The 18,929-nt window shown below is 45.7% G+C and overlaps 1 protein-coding gene across 5 annotated transcripts in view; it reads left to right on the top strand.

The window, feature by feature from the left end:
* Nucleotides 1-5,430: 5,430 nt before the first annotated feature.
* The window catches only part of EHBP1 (EH domain binding protein 1), a 229,139-nt gene continuing 215,640 nt past the window's right edge, over nucleotides 5,431-18,929 (top strand). For all 5 annotated transcript variants that reach the window (XM_050894523.1, XM_050894522.1, XM_050894521.1 and 2 more), the window contains exons 1-2: nucleotides 5,431-5,625; nucleotides 6,710-7,120. In XM_050894523.1, the coding sequence (XP_050750480.1) occupies nucleotides 7,017-7,120 (104 nt within the window). In that variant the 5' untranslated portion in view covers nucleotides 5,431-5,625; nucleotides 6,710-7,016. The remainder of the gene's footprint in view (nucleotides 5,626-6,709; nucleotides 7,121-18,929) is intronic.

The raw sequence follows: 18,929 nt of genomic DNA, 5'->3' as shown, positions 1-18,929 counted from the left end.
CATGCCCCTTACTGCTGAGTGGTTTGGGAAGAATTTCAGCCAGACAAGAGAGGGGAGATAAAGGAAAGACAGGTGAGGATGTTTTTCATCCGCTCTTTTTGAACCAGCCTGCTTGACTGCCTACAAGACTTTGGGCAGTGGGGTTAAGTGGGGCAGGGCAGGGAGTACCTAGTGCCTCTGGGGTGGCATAATGAAGTTGGTCACAGGAGAGCAAAGGGGCTGTGACAGGACGCTGCCACCCAGGGATGGGGCCTTTTGGGTACCCCTTCTGGCACAGAGCCTGGAGGGGAGGCACTCGCTGCCTGGCTGAAGCACAGCAGGGTCTCATCACATACAAGTGCAGGCTCCAGCCACAGCAGGAGGATGGGAGAATAAAGAATCCATAAAAAAAAGAGGTGCTGGTGAGTTAACCCAGCCCCTGTCTCTACAAATTACCCTCGGCAGCAGAGCTCACGTGAGCCTGCTTTCTGGGGGTGCAGGCTCTGGATTAGGAGGTTTAACAGGGTGGGTGCCTGTACACAGCTCATTGCCTTGGGCTGGGATCTGGCCCCGGGCTAGGAACGCTGCGCAGGTAAGCTGGTCAGTAGGTAAGCACTAGGCTGGCCTGCTCGCCTCGGCCCACGCCGGAGTGTTAACAAAACACGAGCCCACCAGAGTGCACCCTAAAATCTACTTCTTTTGCTGGTAAGGCAAGAACAAATTGTGATGTTTTTATGCCAAGTGCCTTAAGCGCAGCTGAGAGTATTGCTGAAATTATATGCTTTCGTTACAGGCTATGATAGTAACTGGGCTATCTAATTCTGCAATGTGGGAATCGCCTTTTCTCAGCTGTCAGTCTCAAAGTCAAGCTTTCATTGCACAAATAAAACGGGGTATTCCACCCTCTCCCCCCAGCAATTGTTGCCAGTATCTAGCAGAGGGAATATTCGAAACATTTTTCCCTCCAGTATAGAATGGCTGTTGGGTGTCATCAGATCATGTGAAAAGACAGCTGAGTGGAATTTTTCCAGCAAGAAACAAAAGAAGAAGGGAGGATTAAAAAAATTATTTTGTTGCTGCATACATTTTTATGATTTGTTATGTGTATATATATTTTAATTACTGTTGGGATATGAAGAAACAATGAAAAAGAGCAGACAAGCATGCTGCCATAGAACTTGGTGAGCATTACTTGTTACAGAACTGAATTTTATGGTGTCATGCATCAGTTAGTGACATGTATTGGGGACCAGGAGGATGGTACTTTACGCAGATCTACTGAGGTCAGTGCAAATTCTCCCCTACCTTCATTAACATGGGATCAAACTTTTGATGGGATCTAGAAATACAAGAAAGTTTAAAATGTAGCAGGTGAAAGTTTAAAATGAGCATAGCCTGTTGCCTCAAAAAGCTGAATGCTCTTGCAAATTTGACATAATCCAATTAGTTGATTTCCTCAGTGACATTTCTGCAGGCTCATATACAGAAGGACAGGGAAACTGAGATTTATAATGATAGCTATTTCTAGCAAAGGTCATTTCTTTATTGGTGAACAACCTGTCCTTAGTCATGCTGATGACGAGGCGTTGAAGGATAAGGGAGAGGCTGTTTAGCTTTAAAGCTTAACAGGGAATAACATAAATAGAGCATAGATCATTTTTCTACTTGGACCAGGAGGCTTGCAATCTACCACCATCAGGCCAAAGCCAGGGAGAAGGAGTCAAAATCCAGAAAAAAAAAAATTGGGGATTTCTGTGGACATTGTGAAGGAGGCTGGATATTTCAGTGTCACCATAGGGGGGGAAAAGGGGAGCCACAGAGCACAAGCATATATTTTTGGATAGTAAGGGTGTCCTTGGTGGAACCAGCTGCTTATAAAGAACCGGGTCAGGTTGCCCTGGGGACTCCCTGGTTGGCCCCGCCAACTTCCCAGCATCCTGCTCCATGCCATTTCCAGAACGACACAGATGAGGGCATGCTCAAATAGACACAAATACACTTCCTCAGCTGTCCTTCCTTAGGCAAGGAATGCAGCAGTTTTGACAGGAATATGGTTTAAATAGATTGTATCATACATATTATATATCTTTAAATAATAAACCAGAATCTGCCTATTTATCACATGACTATTTTTCCTGCTTGCAGAAGAGAAGGTCTTTGACACTGTACATAAAATGATGCATCATTTTTTTCATCATCAGGAGGACGCTTCTGGGAGTCATGTGAGAGTTGTTCATTCAGCTATTGACCTTAAAAGTGAGTATTGGGCGCTTTGGTGTAACTAGCTTTGCTTTTTTTCACCATCAAGCTCATAATGTTGGATTAAGTAAAAATATGACTGTTTCCCTAGATTTTAGCTCAGATCCTGAACCATGCTCTATAGCTGAGCTATGGTTTCAGCTGGGTCACTGGCACAAATCAGGCTTATGGCTGGCAGGACCAGTCAAGAGATCTTTTCAATATGGCAACGAAGTCAACGCAGGGGTTCCTCGCTGATACATCAGAGTGCTCTGACCAGGGGAAGGGGTATGGGGTTCTTCATCCATGCCCTTGCTAAACCCTTTTTGCCAATTATCGGTTCCTTTGGGCTGTGAGCTGCCAACAGCAGTCACAAGGGCTTTTGAGTTGGTCTGGTCTAGGACTCAGTCCAGTAACCTGAGAATGCTGCGGTGGCCTCTAGCTTCCAGTCTGCAGCTGAAGATCTTGCCCTTCTTTCCAGAGTAATTGCTCACACCCTTTGAAATCTCCTAAAGCTTTCCCCAAAATTGCAAGAGCTGAGGATTGCTACTCTTAAAAACTGTAAAATAAATAGATAATCTGTAGGATAATTGCTTATGTTACAATTCTCCCCCACACAACGAAGGAAAAAGCAGCCTTATGCTGTGTACTTCTTAGGCCTGGTGTAACTTGAATCTGAAAGCTATGAAGGAAATGGAAAATGTTAATAAATAATGATGTTTGAAACACAAGTCACTGAACAAACCACCAGACCTTCTGCGTTTATTCCACAGGACAGAAAATGTCTATCTCAGTTTGAGGAAAATAAAATCTTGGCCAAAGATATGTCTTAGGAATTAGCCTGGATGCTGCATGGTATTCAGAAGATAAATCAGAGCAGCTTACAGATTCACTCTTGGTAATATATACAGAATAAAGACAACTTTTGAAATAAAATCAGTACAACTGACTACTTGACATTTCCCTGGTATGAGGAACCAAGGATCTCCTCAGGGCCACTGGAATTTTAAATTACCTTGTTTGATCCACTTTACAGCTGCCAGATTTCCGTCTGGTATTTTCCAAGTCAGAACCAAGCATATGTGTGCTCCAGACCGCGCGTTCTCAGTCTGATGTGTTCTGGAAATCCTGGCCTCATTTCCCAAATCCTAAGCAGGTGATCTGCACTTAAAAAACCAGTAATGTCTCCCTCAAGTGTGCTGGAATTACTCTGTGTGTGCAGACCAGCTGCAAAACTGGGACAGAAATCTTAGACAAATGTGCAACATCTTCAAACTGTAACTTCAAAAATATTCAGGAAAAAAAAGAACATTTCCGAGAAAATCTGCATGAGTAGTACCACTGTCTTTCACATTCCAGTGTAACACTTACTTTAAGAAGGAAAATCACTGCCTCTTCCAGGACAGCTCCAAATAGGTAGGAAATGCATGCCCTCTGGCAGCTCGGGTAAGTAAATCTGCCTTGAGAGAAGGCAAAGGAATGAAGACTAACACATTATAAGCACAGGGCTGACCTTTTTAATAGCCCAAATATTCACCCTCTCCAAAGTAACTTCGTTCAGCTTAGGCCTGTGGCCATCCACACAGTCATTCTTTCTCTCCTTTCACTCCAGCCACTGAATGCTGGCAGCCTCTGCGATATGCCGGCACAGAGAGAGGCGGCTTAGGGAAGAGGAGGATAAGACTGGGATAAGGAGCTTCCCAGTCCATGGATCAGGCTTGGACTCCATTTGGTTTGTCATCGGAAAGAACACAGAGGAGGACTGCAAAGCCCCGAGGCTTCAATTTCACAGCTGCTCTCAGACCTCCACTGCATTATCTTTCTTATTTCCCTGTGCTTCCACTTGATGGCTGGCCTAGTTTCTTACTTGGCCGGCTGATAGGTTTCGGATTAGCTCCCACAGCATCTCGCACAACCGTGTTATCCTGACTCTGGAATCCACTTGTTGCAAACAGTGCTTTGGGATCTAAGACTTAACACACCTGTACGGGTGTAAGGAGAGGCTTCAGAAGGCAAGCGGGCAAAAAGCCGTGTGACGTTTTCTCTCTGAACCACAATAAACCACCATTTCATTTTAGACTAATGCTGGAACCAAGGGCTGACGTCTGGCTCCTGACACCCCCTTAACGGCACTGCGCTGTAGGAGAAGTGTTCAGCCAGCGTGGTTATGGGAAGCTCCCAGCCCACCTCCCACAGGGATCACCCCCCTCATTGCTCCCTCCTCCCCCGCAGATACTTTTACACAAAACTGCGCAGAGCATCCCAACCCCAAGGTCTGGGTGAAGCTCACAGAGCACACAACCAGGTTACACCAGCAATGAAATACCGCCCTGCCTGCCCGAGCCGATTCCCTATTTCCACCAACTTCCCCTCCCCACACGAACTCCAGAGCACCTCCAGGACCAGGGCCCGTGCTGCAGGATTTGGGTCAGGCTTGTCGCCGGACCGACGCCTCCTCAGGGCCGGGCCCCGGCGCCGTTACTGTCCCTCGCGGTGCTTTTGCCTCCCCTCCCGCCGCCTCGATCCGCCCCCCGCGCCCACCTGACAGGCGGCCTCCGGGGCTCCCGCCTCGGCTCCCCGCCCCCCCACCCCCCGCCCCGTCCCTTCACCGGGCCCCCCCGCCGCTCCTCCCGGCCCGGGAGCGGCCCTTCCCGGCGGCGCAGCCCGCGCCCGCCACTCCCCAGCCCCGGGACGGCGGCGGCGTCGGGTCCCGGGGGCCGCTGCCCGCCGCCGCGGGGCCACGCCCCTCCCCTGACAGCCCGCTCCTCGCGCCACGCCCACCCCGCGGCTGTAGGAAGCGCCGCCGCCAATCGCCGGACGATTTCGTGCTGACGGGCGGCCGCGCTTACCTATGGAGTAGCTTCTTACAAGAAACCCCGCCTCCTCGGGCGCTGCGACCAGTCAGAAAAAAGATTGAGTTGGGGGCGGGAGAAGAGGGCCTGCGAGCTCCGTCTTCCCTCACTACCTCCCTCTCTCCGTTGCGCGAGGATCGCCCCTTTCGCCCGCAGGTGATTGACACGGGGCGATAGCCAATGGGCTGCGGAGGGCGCGCGGCGGGGCCAATGGCGCGGCGGGGGCGGGCTGTGCCGGGTGGCGGGGGCGGGGGGAGCGGCGGGCAGGGGTGAGGCGAGGCGAGGCGAGGCGAGGCGCAGCGCCGGCAGGAGGGCGATGGTGGTGGCGTGAGGCGCGGCGGGACCCGGGCTGGCTGCCCGGCCGGCGGGGCGAGGAGTAAGCGGCGTGTGCCCGGTGCTCGCCATGAGGCTGCAGGAGGACGGGAAGAGCCGCAGGGCGCTGCCGCCGGCGGGGCTGCCGCAGTAATGGGCAGCGGCAGCGCTGCCTCTTGCCTGCCGTGTGGTGCCAGCGCCCGCGCCCGCCCGGCGGGGACCGCCCGTGAGGAGCCGGCGGCAGGTGAGTGCCGCGGCACGGGGGCAGCCGCCCGCGCTGCCCTGCCTCTCTTCCCCTCCCGCTCCCCGAGCCGCCTCTCCCACCCCTTGCTCCCCGCCGTTGGCGTTTTAATTTTTAAACCCCAACGGCTCCTGGCCAACGGCTGCGGGAGGGCGGGGGGCGCTGCCCCGACGGGCTGGGCGCTGAGGTGGCAGGGGCTGATGAGGCGGAGCGGGGAGCTCCTCGCCCTGGGGCTCCGTGGGGACGGCCCCCTCCGGGGGGACGTTCCTGGACCCCAGGTTGCCTCCTTGCCAGCTTTGATGCCATCCTACCCTGCCTTCTCGCCAGGTGCGGCCACCTTTTGCTTCCCCATACTCCTAACGAAGAGGCTTTTTCCTCCGCACCCAGCAGAGATGCTGCTTTCCTTTGGAGGGAGAAGACCAATCTGGGTTTCTCCTCTCCCTTTTCACCTCCCCGATGAGCGTTTCTCAGTTCAGGATGGAGAGGCATTTCCATTTCAATATGATGCAGCGAGAAAGATGGGGAATCCTGGGCAGCCAGGGCTCAGGAAATGCCCCTTCCTCTTTCATCATCCTCCTCACCCTGGCACAGGCATTTAAGTAGTAACACTCCCTTGCCAGCTTCTTAGCTGTTTCTTCTCCTTGGAAAGAGAAATGGGAGCGGGAGGTGTGTGTGTGTGAGAGGAAACAACTGTTACACCTTTTGTCATGAAGACAAAGAACTTGTCTTCATCTCCCTGTGTCCCTCCCTCTGGGTGCATATTGGCAGCACCTCAGCCACTTTGCATTGCTTCCCGGAGATGCTTCATAAGGATTCGGTGTGGCCCTGACCTGCCCTTTTTTGTTGTTGTTGCCAATTATGATGGTGCTGATAAAAGGACATGTTGATATGTTTCCACACAGACTCATGGTTTGCATTCCTGAAATTGCTGCAGCATTCTTATTTATTTAATTGGGGGGGGGTGTGACAACAGGAAGGGGGTATGTTTTTGTGGTTTATTGTAGTTGTTCAATCACGTGCAATTGCAGCGCTGTAGTATGGAGTGTATTAACCAATGCTTTCTCCCCCTGTCTTATTTGTCTTCTAGTCCTGCAGTCTCCACATCATCTGCTGTGTGAGGAATGATGATTCCATGAGAGAACTTCCTTTCAATTACCTGTCTGCTCTTATTGCATGCTGCTCCTGGCCAGTGATGAGCCATTCAGCTAGACTGGGATTTACCGTGAAGAAGGGAGAGGCAGAATATGAATTGTAGACATCCCATCAAGTTCCTCGCACACTGTTTTTACTGTGTCTGTATATAAATCTGCTAGTATCGAGCACACGCACTCTTAAACCTACATTGGTATTCGCAGAGTTGCCACTGTGTAAGAGGACGGGTATTTCTTACCATCATGGCTTCAGTTTGGAAAAGACTGCAGCGTGTTGGGAAACATGCATCGAAGTTCCAGTTTGTGGCCTCTTACCAGGAGTTGATGGTTGAGTGCACCAAAAAATGGTAAGAAGCGGCTCATGTTGCTGCACAAATGGTGGACTAAGTTGCTGGTGCTGAAATAGGAAGTATGTTGCTCATTTTGTACTGTTTGGTGTGCGTGCATTGGTCTTGCCTCCCCTCGCTTTCTCTTGCCTGCCCATTGCAGAAGCAGCTGTGTGGGGTGCTTGTCTTTCTTGGTGAGTGCTTGCTTTGCTGCATACTTATCTCAGACCTGTTGGTTTTGTTCTGTGCTCTGATTTTCTTAGCATTGTTGTTATAATGCAGAGGATGGTGCATTTATTAGCTCGGCATCTGTGACTTAGTGGTGTGGGTTTGGTTCTTTTTTTTTTTTTTTTTTAAATATTTTCCAAGAGCTGTTTTCCAACTTCCAACTCAACTCTTGGTGCTGAGTGTTATCTACTGACACTGTTGTTAGCTGACTGAGGCGTTTGTGATCAGTCCTGAAGATGGTGGTATTTTAATCTGGGGTGGATAACCATTTCAATTTTGACTTTTTTTACCTGAAGATGTCTTGGTGCTCCTTCTTCTTTTCCTTGTTCCTTTCCATCTTTTAATGGGGAGAGGCAAGAGACAGATCCTTTGGAATTGTCTTAAGGTATTTGTTTAGTCAGACAAGAATTTTGTGCAGTGGTGGTCCCGTTGGATGGCTTTGGAGCTGACTAGACAGCAGTTAACAGTTAATGGTATGGGTCTGGCGCATCTTCCTTCCTGTGCAAAATGAGCTTAAATAAATCTGCTAGGGGAGACTAGAAGCAGCTTTTAAATAGTCAGGCAAAGATCTCCATTATACAAATACTTAAGTGCTGTTTTATATGTTCAGAATATTGACGTTACTGACATAATTCCTCACATTAGTGTCAGCCTGTAGTGTCAGGGGACGAAGAAAGTACTTTCCAGACCTTGTGGACTGAGATGTTCAAATTGCCTTGTAATAAACTGCAGCCTCCTTTCTAATACTTGGCCTTTCTTCTTGTTGGCAAGTTTGGCACTTGCATTGGCTGCTTTCACTGGTTATGAGTAATTGCCTCTACAAATTTAAATTCTATCTCTTGGAGTTGGAAATCTCTGTCAAATATGCTGGAAGGCTGCTCGCTGCTCTGTCTTAAAGGAACACTGTCAGGTTAAAAATTTTTTTTTTAACAAGTTATCTTCTTGCCTAAAATGTTTTGAAAGATTATTAAGAAACAGAATTGTTTTGGAAGTTGAACTTGCTTTCACAGAATAAACTACAAATAAAAACACTTTAAAAGCTGAAAGAGGCTGTCGTGATTATCTCATGAGATCTACTGTCTAGTTCAGGCCAAAGAGTTTTCCACAGTAATTTTGGTTTATCAGGTTTATTTCAGCAGTTGTGTTTATTACTTTTTATGTTTTGTTTGCATAAACTAGCCTGTTTTGACTTTCATTTTCACTTTGATTCACTCCTTGCTTGAAGATTTGCAGAATGCTTCAGCACTAAAGTATGAATGCTGCAGGGGAATGTTCAGATTGGATCTGCAGCTAACTTTCACTTGATTTAAGAAAAAGTCACGCACAAAAGTTCTCTTGTGAACAATCTTGTTATTTTAGAAACAATTAGCTTATTGTTTAATCATAAACTAGAGTCCCACCTAGCAAAATGCCTGTGTATGAAGCAGTGAAACAGCCTTTCAAAACCTCAGATATGCAACTAATTTTTTTGAAAAGGTTGTCTTTCTGAACCTTCATTTTACGTTCTTGAATTTAAATGTAGGCGAGATCAGTGCTTGTGTTGGTTATGACGAAGCAACAGTATGGTGGTGAAATGTGGATGAATTCTAGGAAAAATAACAATAGGGAAAAAACTTCACTCAGTCATTTGATTGTAGGCTTTTCTATTCTGCTTCCTCTCGTCTGGAGAACCTTAACAAAAGTGTTCTTTAAGCATGCAAGCTAAAATACGATATTTCTGCTATAAGTGGAACTCCTGTATGAAACAAAAGGGTAAATATTTATATATTTTAAGAACCTTCAGCTAAGTCTTTCCTTAACTTTGGAGAAGATACAGTGTTGCACGTGCTGACAGAATCACTGCTTTCTCTATTTCTAAAGCTTGCCTCTGAGTTTGGCCCATGTGAGAACAAAACAGAAGAAATGAACTCCATATGCTGTTCTTGCTGAAAGCACTCAATATATATTAAGTGTCAGTGCTGTAGTCTGTAATTTGTTTGATCGAAATGTAGTAAGCACTAAGTTATTTTAATGTACTGGCATTTTAACAATGCAGTGTTTCTGGAGGAAAAGAATACTCCATTCATATTTTAAAATAAATGACAATGCAGTCATAAGCACGCTTGAACTGAGATGTGTCTGTGAGCAAGGATTGTGCATGACCAAAACAGGCTGGGTGCCTGTCTGTGAACTGCTATCTTCTGTTAGGTTTACCTTTGTCTAACTCTTCAGAAAATGACTTGTGTGTTAGAATATTTTTGTAACTGATCATATGCGGTTTGTAACGTTGGGTGTATTTCTGGTTGGCTTTAATACTTTTTGTCTCCTCTGGACTGGTATTGATTTGAATTTTTTTTAACTTAGTGTTCAAAATAGCTCCTGCTCTTTTCTCTGGAGTTATGCTGACTGTGTGGGAAGTTGCTACTGCTCTGGTGTTGCTGCTTCACTCTTTAAAAGGATTATCCCTAGGTACAGCAACATTTGTCCAGCACAGGCTGAAACTCCCTTTCCTTGCTTTTTAGGCGCTCTATAATTTCTGATTCTTGTCCCCGCTAATGATTAAAGACAGCCACTCGCAGATGATTGCTTTTCATTGGTGGTGCATTTCAGGGGGACAGGTTGTGATGGAGGGTCCAGTGTTGTCACTGTTTCATTAGGAGAACCTTATTTTCAGGTAACTAACAGGACTGAGTCGCTTCTGTGGCATTCTGGCTGCTCCCGCTGACCCAGACCTAATTGCTGTGGCTGCTCAGTACCTTTGAAAAATTGTTGGTTCATTTAGAGCCTTTCATTAAAAATAAATAAATAAATGTAGTCTTGGTCTTTAATATGGATTAGTGACTCCTGCTACTGTGAAAACGTCACGCTTTGCATTAATCATATAAGCACTTGATTTTTTTGAAAGGCGCTTGCTTGGCAGTGCTGGAGCGTGTCATCCTCCACTTACCCTTGGAATAAGCTGGGGCAGCGCAGGATTTTCTACCTAGCCTTGCCAGTGAGCTGCAGTCCTGGCCTGGAAGGACTATGCGTGGTAGGACAGAGTTAATTTAGTCCTTATCCTCAGTGCAGAGCCGTTGAATAAAACCAGAAATCAGTCTCATATGTTTTGCTTAGGCTCCTACAAAAAAAACTTTTATTTGTTGCTCTGTGCTGTCAGAGCAGACTGTTGCTGTGTGGGATAGGACTGTGCTGGGCATCGCTGGCAGGTGTAATGCTGTGACTTGCGCAGGGGACCCAGTTCAGTTGCCTGAACACTGACGTCTAGTGCCGTTTGAGATGCCTTTGGGTTTCCTGCCAGTCCCAGCTGCCGGTTTGGAGAAGCCCAGGTCTCCTGTTGATCCTGTGTCGAGCCTGCCAGCCCGGCACGCATCTCTTGTGTACCCTGGGGCTTCTCAGCTGCTGGAGGCCTCTGTTCAGGCGACTGAGTCAAGGCTTGTCTGAGGCACGGGCTCAGCAGAGGAGCCTCACAGGAGGAAAATACTCCTTTGGACCAGAGATCAGTTCCAGTACTCAGACCTGAAGCTGCAATAGCTGTTTTACAGAGCTGCTGAAGCATCTAATGCTGAACACATGAGCTCTCTAGGATGGCTTTTATGTTTCCTTATTTTTGTGTGATATCTCACAAGTCAAGGACTCAATAGAGGCTTAAAGTGTAGTATTCACTGGTTTCCACAGAGAATGGCCTAACTTACAGAGTTGAGGTTGCCAACTTCCTAATATGTCATTGTCCATTAGATGCTTTTATGAGCAAGAAAGCTGCTCACCTGAGCGTAGGTGCTAACTGCTTAAAAACACTGGAAAAGAGTAAACATAAGGAGGCTTTTCTACAGGATTTGCCATTCAGGAGTTGCTTTAGAGATAAAGAAATATGTTATTTTTTACAATGTTTGTAATACCTGTCATCTCCTCTATGAACTGCTTTGCTTTGAAATCCTGCTTAAAAATACAGTGAGCCATGATGGTACAAAAGGGTTAAACTTTTCTTGTATGCTGCCTTAACTGAAGACAGGCTTCATTTCCATGAGGCAAGTTGCTTATTTTTGTATCAATTAGGTATGGTCTGAAGTAGGTTCTGTATTTTCAAATGTACATCTTTCTGTTCTGGAAATGAAGTAATGCTTTATCTTTTTTTCCAAAAGGCTTTAGCCATCTGTTTTTCTCTTCTATTGTAGTTTCATAACTGGATGCTGCAGGAATTTTAAGATTTGGCATGCATTGTGCATGGGAGAGAAATGAGCTTTTTGAGATTCCATGGTTCTCATCAGTCTGCTTGCCTTCTGGTCACTGCTTTCCAGCAAACTCTTCAGTGCTGAAGGCGACCAAAAGAACTGGAGTTAACTGGTTGCTGTAGAAAGCCTTGGGGGTTGCCTGTATGGGGTCAGGCTGTCAAATTGCTCAGTTCATTTCCTTGCTTTGCATGGTTGTTAAGAGGCGATTTTGTGAGCACCTAAGTGCTTTTAATTATTAAGGATGATAGCATTGAAACTTGTGACAGAAAGAGATACAGTTACAGGTCAATTCAAAATCTCTTTTGAGTTAGTTTTGCAGTGAACCATGCTTTTTGTTGTGGGCTTGCTCTTCTTAGTTTTTGATCGGATTTGTGTTGGCATGTTAGCCGTGTAGGTATACCATAACAAGTATAGGTCGTGCAAGGAAAGCGTCACGCAATTTCTCCTGATTTTTGGCTTCTTTTCTCCTTCTCAATTAAATTATACTCTGTCCTCACACTCTTCATTGAGTGATGTTCATCTCTGATTCCACGCCAAATAATCCCCATCTGCAAATACACTTCAGCACTTTCTTCTCCATTCATTTCCAGTTTTGACTGAGGACTTTTTGAGGGCTTAAATTTTGTGTCAAATGTATTCTTTCCAAATAATCACCACCAGCTGCCTTATAGGTCAGTCTTGTCCCTTTCTTCCTGCAGTCAATTAAAACACTCTTACTGTCCACACGCAAAAGCAGTTCTCCGCTGCCACCTTGCATCTCTCTTCTCTTTGTATCCAAAAGAAAATCCTTGATTTCAGAAATGTAGATCTGCTCCTTTGGGCTCTCTGCCTGACTTCTGTCAGGAGGTTGTCTACCAATCCTGACTCCTTAACACCAGCTGCTTTCCTTCCCTGCCTTACCAAGCTAGCCTGCTGGCCCCTTTTATAACCTTATGTCTGTTCCATAGACTACAAGTTAGGGATTTCTCACCAAAATTGTTGGTTGCATATTGTGCAGTGAAGAGATTTCAATAGGAGAGGTACAGGTATGTGTGAAATCTTTCTTGCTGCTGACTTTTTCAGATCATCAGTGCTGCATACCTAAACCCATTTTCTATTTGCAGCAACTCTTTGAGAGCATTTGAAACTCTGTGTCCAGTTCCTAAAAGACCTCATTGGTAGAAGCAGGCATGAAGTTTAGTATCTATAAGGTAGAAAGATTTGGGTTTGTCATAAATACTTGTTCTGAATTTTATTTGTCTTTGAGAGACAGAATTCTTTCCAGCAATTCCTTGACATAATTTACTGTCCTAGTAGTAACAAAAATAATTGTCTAAAGCAGAAAAGATTAGGTTATATCCAAGTGTAGACAAATCCATCTTAATGGTCTGTCATTCATTCAGTTAAAGGGGTGAGGATGTCTCCTTGAATAAATAAAATACACTAACTTATGTTCTAACACAGCTTTATTTTTTGAGAGAGAAACAGTGTGTGTGTAACTTCCTCACAGAGCTTTACAAATAAATAAAACCTGGCACTGTTCCTGCAGGCACTGTGTTGCACACATACAGTAAAGTATGTGTACTGTTCCTTTGAACCCAGTGGACTTGAGCTGGAATAAAGAATTTTTTTGCAGGATTGGACTCCTGTGAATCCTCTTTTCAGTTCTTTGTGTTATGATGTTAAATAAAATGAAATATTATGACATTGTGTAGGCCTCATCTGAGCTGAGTCTTCAGTCTCTTAGACTGCTCAGGCTGTATAGTGCCAGTCTGTTGCTTCAATTAGTTTTTAATTGGTTGGAGAGAGCTGAAGTCCCTTTCACAGTTTAGTGTGAATAAGGAGAGGCGGAGGAGGCTGGTAAGGTTGACTAAATCTGAGGAAACTCTTCTTATAAAACAAACCCTTCAGTTACCGTAGTAAAAGCATTCTGCTTGGGTGGCTTTCTGAGAATACGGGGGCGGGGGGGTTGTTTGTTTACTTCTAAAAGCTTTCCCAGTTTACTCTGAGGGGAGTGTGTGAAGTGTGTGTTTGTTTCCCTTGCCCCTCTCTCCTTTTACTCCTTGGGGTAGAAGCTGGCCTTGGCAGGCTGTTTGCTGCCTTGCTGTGGGACACTCCCTAGCTGCCCTCTGCACCAAGTCTGTCTTGCGTGCCCTGGAGTGGACTCTGAAACACAGGAACTATGCAGTTGAACTTTTGTTCCTTATGTTAAGATATGCACCCAGCAATAGGGTAAATAAAGCCATCCTTGTTTTCTTCCTCTTGTTGTCTTTATTTGAAGAATGTATTTCTACAGCATACAGTTTATGTAAGTGCATCAGAGCCTCTCAGCTGGGCAGCTGTATATTTTGGCAGTTGAAGTATAGGGTAGTTGTGGTGTTTGGCACCTGGAAAGGCATTGCAGGGACTTGGGAACTGTGGGTTAAGCATGAGCTAAAATTAGCAGAACCATAACTAACATTGCTGTTGTCTGAGGCTCTGACTCATGAGGCTTTCTGGAGTCAAGAGTGGAGCTGAGATGTCAGTGTCCCTTAGCAATAGTCTTCCCCTGCTTTCCTCTGCCCTGAAGCAGAGGTAGGATGACAGTAAGGCTGCCTGGTGTGTTAGTGTTAACTGCCATCAACTTCAGTTTAGATTTGTAAGGTGAGCGTGAACTGCAGCAGCTGAGGAGCGTACACACCTGCCTTATGCTGCCCTGATGCAGCGGGGAGGAAAACCTGCCAGAGGGGTGAGATGAGCCACAGCTGCCGGCAAGAGCATCTTAAAGTGCTTCAGCTAAATCACCCAGATCCTGAGTCAGTGCCCTGTGCTGTCACTGTAGCGCTTCCAAATGCACAAGCTTTTGAGATGAATCAGAAGTGCAGGCCCTTCTGAACTATAGTTTCCAGCTGCCTGCAAACCTGTAAAGATGAGCAGTGCAGAAGTAACTCTTGTTTGCCTGTTGAGGTTCTCCTTGTAGTGGAGAGTCATTATTGGGGGTTCTTTTTTATTTCTATTTTATTATTATTTAAGGAGACTTTCTTGAGAATTACTCCAAAGCTGTGGCCAGGCTCTGCAGCTGCTGAACTGTCTGCAGCTGCTGAACTGCGATCTCTGTGGCTCTGTGTATTTATTTTAGCACAAACGGGTTTTGAGTTTTATTTCATGTGCACATTCAGTCTCATGCAGTCATTCTGTGGGCTTTGTTTGGGTGAGCTGCTGTATCAGAGCCTAACAGCACACTAGCAGATCTGATCTTTCTTTTCTAATAGATCTGTTTTGAAAAATGACTTTGGTGCTGACCAGACATCACAAGAGCAAAATAATTTCTAGGTCCAGGGGCAACTGAATTAAAACAATTGGGAACATTTTAAGACTCTGTCATATCGCATCAGTTTTGACTCCCATATTGCCGTGGCCCACATTACTACCACTCGTTTCCTTGGTGCCATCTCCGCAAGCACCTGTAATGACCAGTCACCCTCCATGTTCACTGCCTCCTCTTTCTTTACCCGAGGAGTAATGTTTGCTTCCTTGCTGCTGTCTGATGGGCCAGAGTTGTCTGGGGCTGCTGGATGGGTGGCATTGGCTGTTGTGGTGGAAGATGTGTGTTTTGATGAGTGTGCAGCTTTGCTGGGAGCATATATTCATCTCCACCTGTTGGGACAAGCCCTGTCACCTTTCTTGTAGGCCAGGCAGACCAAAGACATTCCCTCAGTCAGATCTGGGCTTTCCATTAGATATGTTGCTGCCTGATGCTCTAAGATGATAGCTGTCTTGAACTTTCTTCAGGGCTAAGACTAGTGCACTGATGCCTGCGGTTTTAAGTCCAGTGTCATAAACGGACTTTCCCCTCCAAGCTGTGCTTAGGAAGAGTATTTGCATAGCCAGTACTGTTAATATCAAAAGCCATATTACGTGAAGTAATTGGAGAATCTGGACCATTGAATATAGTTGGCAGTACATTGTATGCTGCCACTCAGCATGCGCTGTGAACTTCCTTTACTTTCAGTGACTGCTCATTAAGTAAACTCTGAATCCCTTTGTTTATGGCAGTACATAGGAGGAGATTTAAAAGAACAGAAAAGAGCTGTCAAAACAGCTTAATTCTCTTTTCCAGCAAAGATCTAACTCAGCAGCCTGTAAATTTCCAAACCAACCTGTTGCTGATTTATTTGTGGTTTATTAGCAGAGGACTTAACCTTGACAGCTCCTGGTAACACCTGACATGATTATAGCTCTGGAGTCACAGCTCTGGCCACGTTGGCAGGTGGGTGAGTCTGGCTGTTCTTAAATGCTTGGCTGTATTCTTCTTCGGGTTGTACCTACCGTCCCTTGGAAAACTGATATAGTGCTTTGTCTCTTCCTGTTGGTAACCTGAGCAATAGTTGTATAAAACTGAAAAATTTCAAGAGAAAAAGATTTTTGAACTCCTTTTTCTCTTCAAGTGCAGATCTTAACTGGATAGAGTACTTGGCATAAGTGTCTCAAGTTGAGCGAGTGAATATTCACAAAACTTCCCTTTGCATTCCTTTGTCTTTGACATGTAAGAAAATTTTAAGAATGGGAAAGTCCTGACCCATTTTTCACAACTTCCTCTCATACCACAAAAAGCAAAAGAATCTAGCACAGTGTTGCTTGGTTCTGAGGCATATTTGGGATGGTTCCTGTTTACTGTTAACACTTTTAAAAAGATCCTTTTTTAAAATACCTATAACAATGGTGTTTTCACCCCCATTTTGGGGGATTTATGCATGTAGAAAAGGAAGTTTTGGGTTGTAGGCTTTGCTTTTGGTTTTTCATTTTATTGCTAAAATGGTTTACTTTCCTCCTTTTAGATGGCTGCTCTGAGCTCCAGTGTCCGCATATCCTTTCAGAATACCAAGACACAATCTTAAAACAGTAAAGGAATTATTTTCTTTCCCATGGATTCCTTTTTTCATATAGTAAATGGGATTTGATTTTTTTGTCATTTTGAACTGAAAGATGACCAAGAGTAATCTTAACACCCTGAATTCTCATAGTGGCTGATGTAATCGTGGGATTTTTTGACAGAGGATTGAGAAAGTGTGTGATCACCCATACTGCTAGAATTGTGAACATCTAGTGCTTGAGACATGATGCCGCCTTTAGTCCGTGGCTGTACGACCATCCAGTAGAGTGGGAGGGGGCGGGGGAGGCAACTCCCCTTTCCTGCCCCCCCACTTTTCCCTCTTTTCTGGGGTAAATGCTGTGCCAGCTGAAAGCTGGCAGCTGCACAACAGAGGAGTGCTGGAATATGGTAATACAGAGAGCTTGGTAAAGGATGCTGTGAGGGGACTGCCCCTGACACATCATCTGCTACCTGGGAGCCTGTGGCAGCCTACTGTGCCATGCTGCCTTGTCAAAGCCTGTCATACCTCCACACCAACACTACTGTCACTTTTCTAGAGAGCTAGGACAGCCCTTTTCTCTGGGCACACAACACTGTTGTGGTTGATGGGTCAATGCTGTCAGTGGTTATGACAAGTTAGCTTGCTGTGTTGTTGTTTTTGAACCTTAGGCTTCTGCCTTATTTTTTGCTTTGCTTCATAGGGAAAAAGTTCTTGTGTGATGTTAAAATGTGTCTGAATTTTCTGTCTGGCCAGCAAATTCAGCATTGCATCGGAAAGTTTCAGCAGACAATTTCAACCAAAGCTTATAGGGGTGGAAACCTCCAGCTATTATTTCCATGGGTTTTGTGACAAAGGGCCTCTGGATAGAAGAGAGGAGTCTTGGTCAGACCCCATGGCTGCAGGTAAAACGCCAGTAACTCTACCCTTTATTAGACACTGGAGAATCTGTGAGGGCAAAAGCTGCTGGCAGCCCGGCCTCCTTCCCTCTGCCTGGAACTATGGGTTTGTTTCAGTTTGTGCTTCCACGCGGATCTTTGTGCGAGTGTATTTTTGGAGCAGGGAGCTGCTAGATACATTTCTGTGTTTCTCTGCTCCCCATCTGTTACCGTAGCCACCTCCGACTCTAGCTGCCTCCGGAGAAGCTGTATCGCAAGGGAAAATGGCAGTAAAAACAGGTGTTACCTGTGCTTTTGCTTTGTGGGTTACCTGGTCCTTGTGCTTAGTGTTCATCTTACCCATCATCAGTAACTTCTGTACTGCTGATAGCATGGCTAATGTTGATGTAGTACCACTGCAGATGACAGTGCAGTCCCTTGTCTCCTTTCCTATTGCTGTACCAGGAAACAGGAATATGGAAAATTTTGCCTATAGATTCAGTCTTGTTGTCTGGAGTGGACGCTAATAAAGTATTTACAGTGCACAAAGTCTGCTTCCTCCTGGAAAAAAAAATGCTGACTTCAGTAAATAAATTTATTTCAGACAAATTTGTTCTTAGGGAAGTAGAGCATGCACTGTAGGGGGAAAAATAATACTTCTTCTTTTAGCAACAGCTGTTAAAAGGAGGGTGCTTGCTTGATTTCCAATTAATGATAAAGTCAACAAACTGTAATTTAAAAAAAGAAAATAATCTTGAGCTACTCTTGACTATAGTCAAGGAGGAAGACTGCAATTTACCCTAACTTGTTTATGTCCACCTCGTTGTGAGAACTGTCAGTATCTCTTAGGGTTGACAAAACCCTGTCAAGGCCCAGAGAAGCAGAAACCTGCTGCCTCATTAGCCTCGCAGAGCGGGTTTTCTGCCCTCCTCTTCCTTCTGTGCTGTGCCATAGGTGGGCTCAGAGAATACTCGGTTAGGTTTGCCTCAGGTCTTTGCCTACAGGGTTAGTTTCTTCTTTGCTGCCCTAGGAAGCCTTTAAAAATGTTTGGCCTTGCAGCTTTTTACATGGAATATTTGCTTGTTGCGTTTCAGTGTTGCTCAGGGATTGGCAGGATGGGCTGTGAGGTGAGGGGAAGCAGGGGGAGTGAGGAGCAGAACGTGAGGCTTTTTTCCCTGTTTGAATGTCTTCTGGTCTGCCTGTACAGGGTATACAAGGCAGATCCTGCTGGGTTTGGAGACACAAAACCAGTGACCTAAATATGAGCAACCCGTGTGTGAAGCAAAAATAATTACTTCAGAGAACAGCCACGGAGCCTTCTTGTATTTCTGCCAATGTCATCTCTTTGGTTAGCACGGGTTTTATTGTTGGGGTCTTAACTTCTTCTTATACTGAACATCCCTCGCAGCAAAGGAGAAGTTAAAAGCAGTGGGGAGATGTTTCTGGAAGCTGGTAACACATGACAGTCAAGTCTGTCACCTGTGCACAGTATGTACAAATATATAGTTCAAGATGCAATGTATATATGTAAAATGGGCGTATGTTGTTGGACCATCTTAAGAGGAGGGAAAGCCTGGATGCTGATGATGAACAGCAGAAGGGGTTGCTGTCGGTAGTAAGGGACAAATCTTGTCCACCCTTGGTTACTCTGGGAGACTCCCAGGTGTGCTGTGGGGCACATGTGCTG

The sequence above is a fragment of the Gymnogyps californianus genome, chromosome 3 (assembly GCF_018139145.2).
Source record: "Gymnogyps californianus isolate 813 chromosome 3, ASM1813914v2, whole genome shotgun sequence".
In the NCBI taxonomy this organism is placed as follows: Eukaryota; Metazoa; Chordata; class Aves; order Accipitriformes; family Cathartidae; genus Gymnogyps; species Gymnogyps californianus.
Note: the sequence above shows the minus strand (reverse complement) of the source record. Positions and strands in the feature narration are given on the sequence as shown.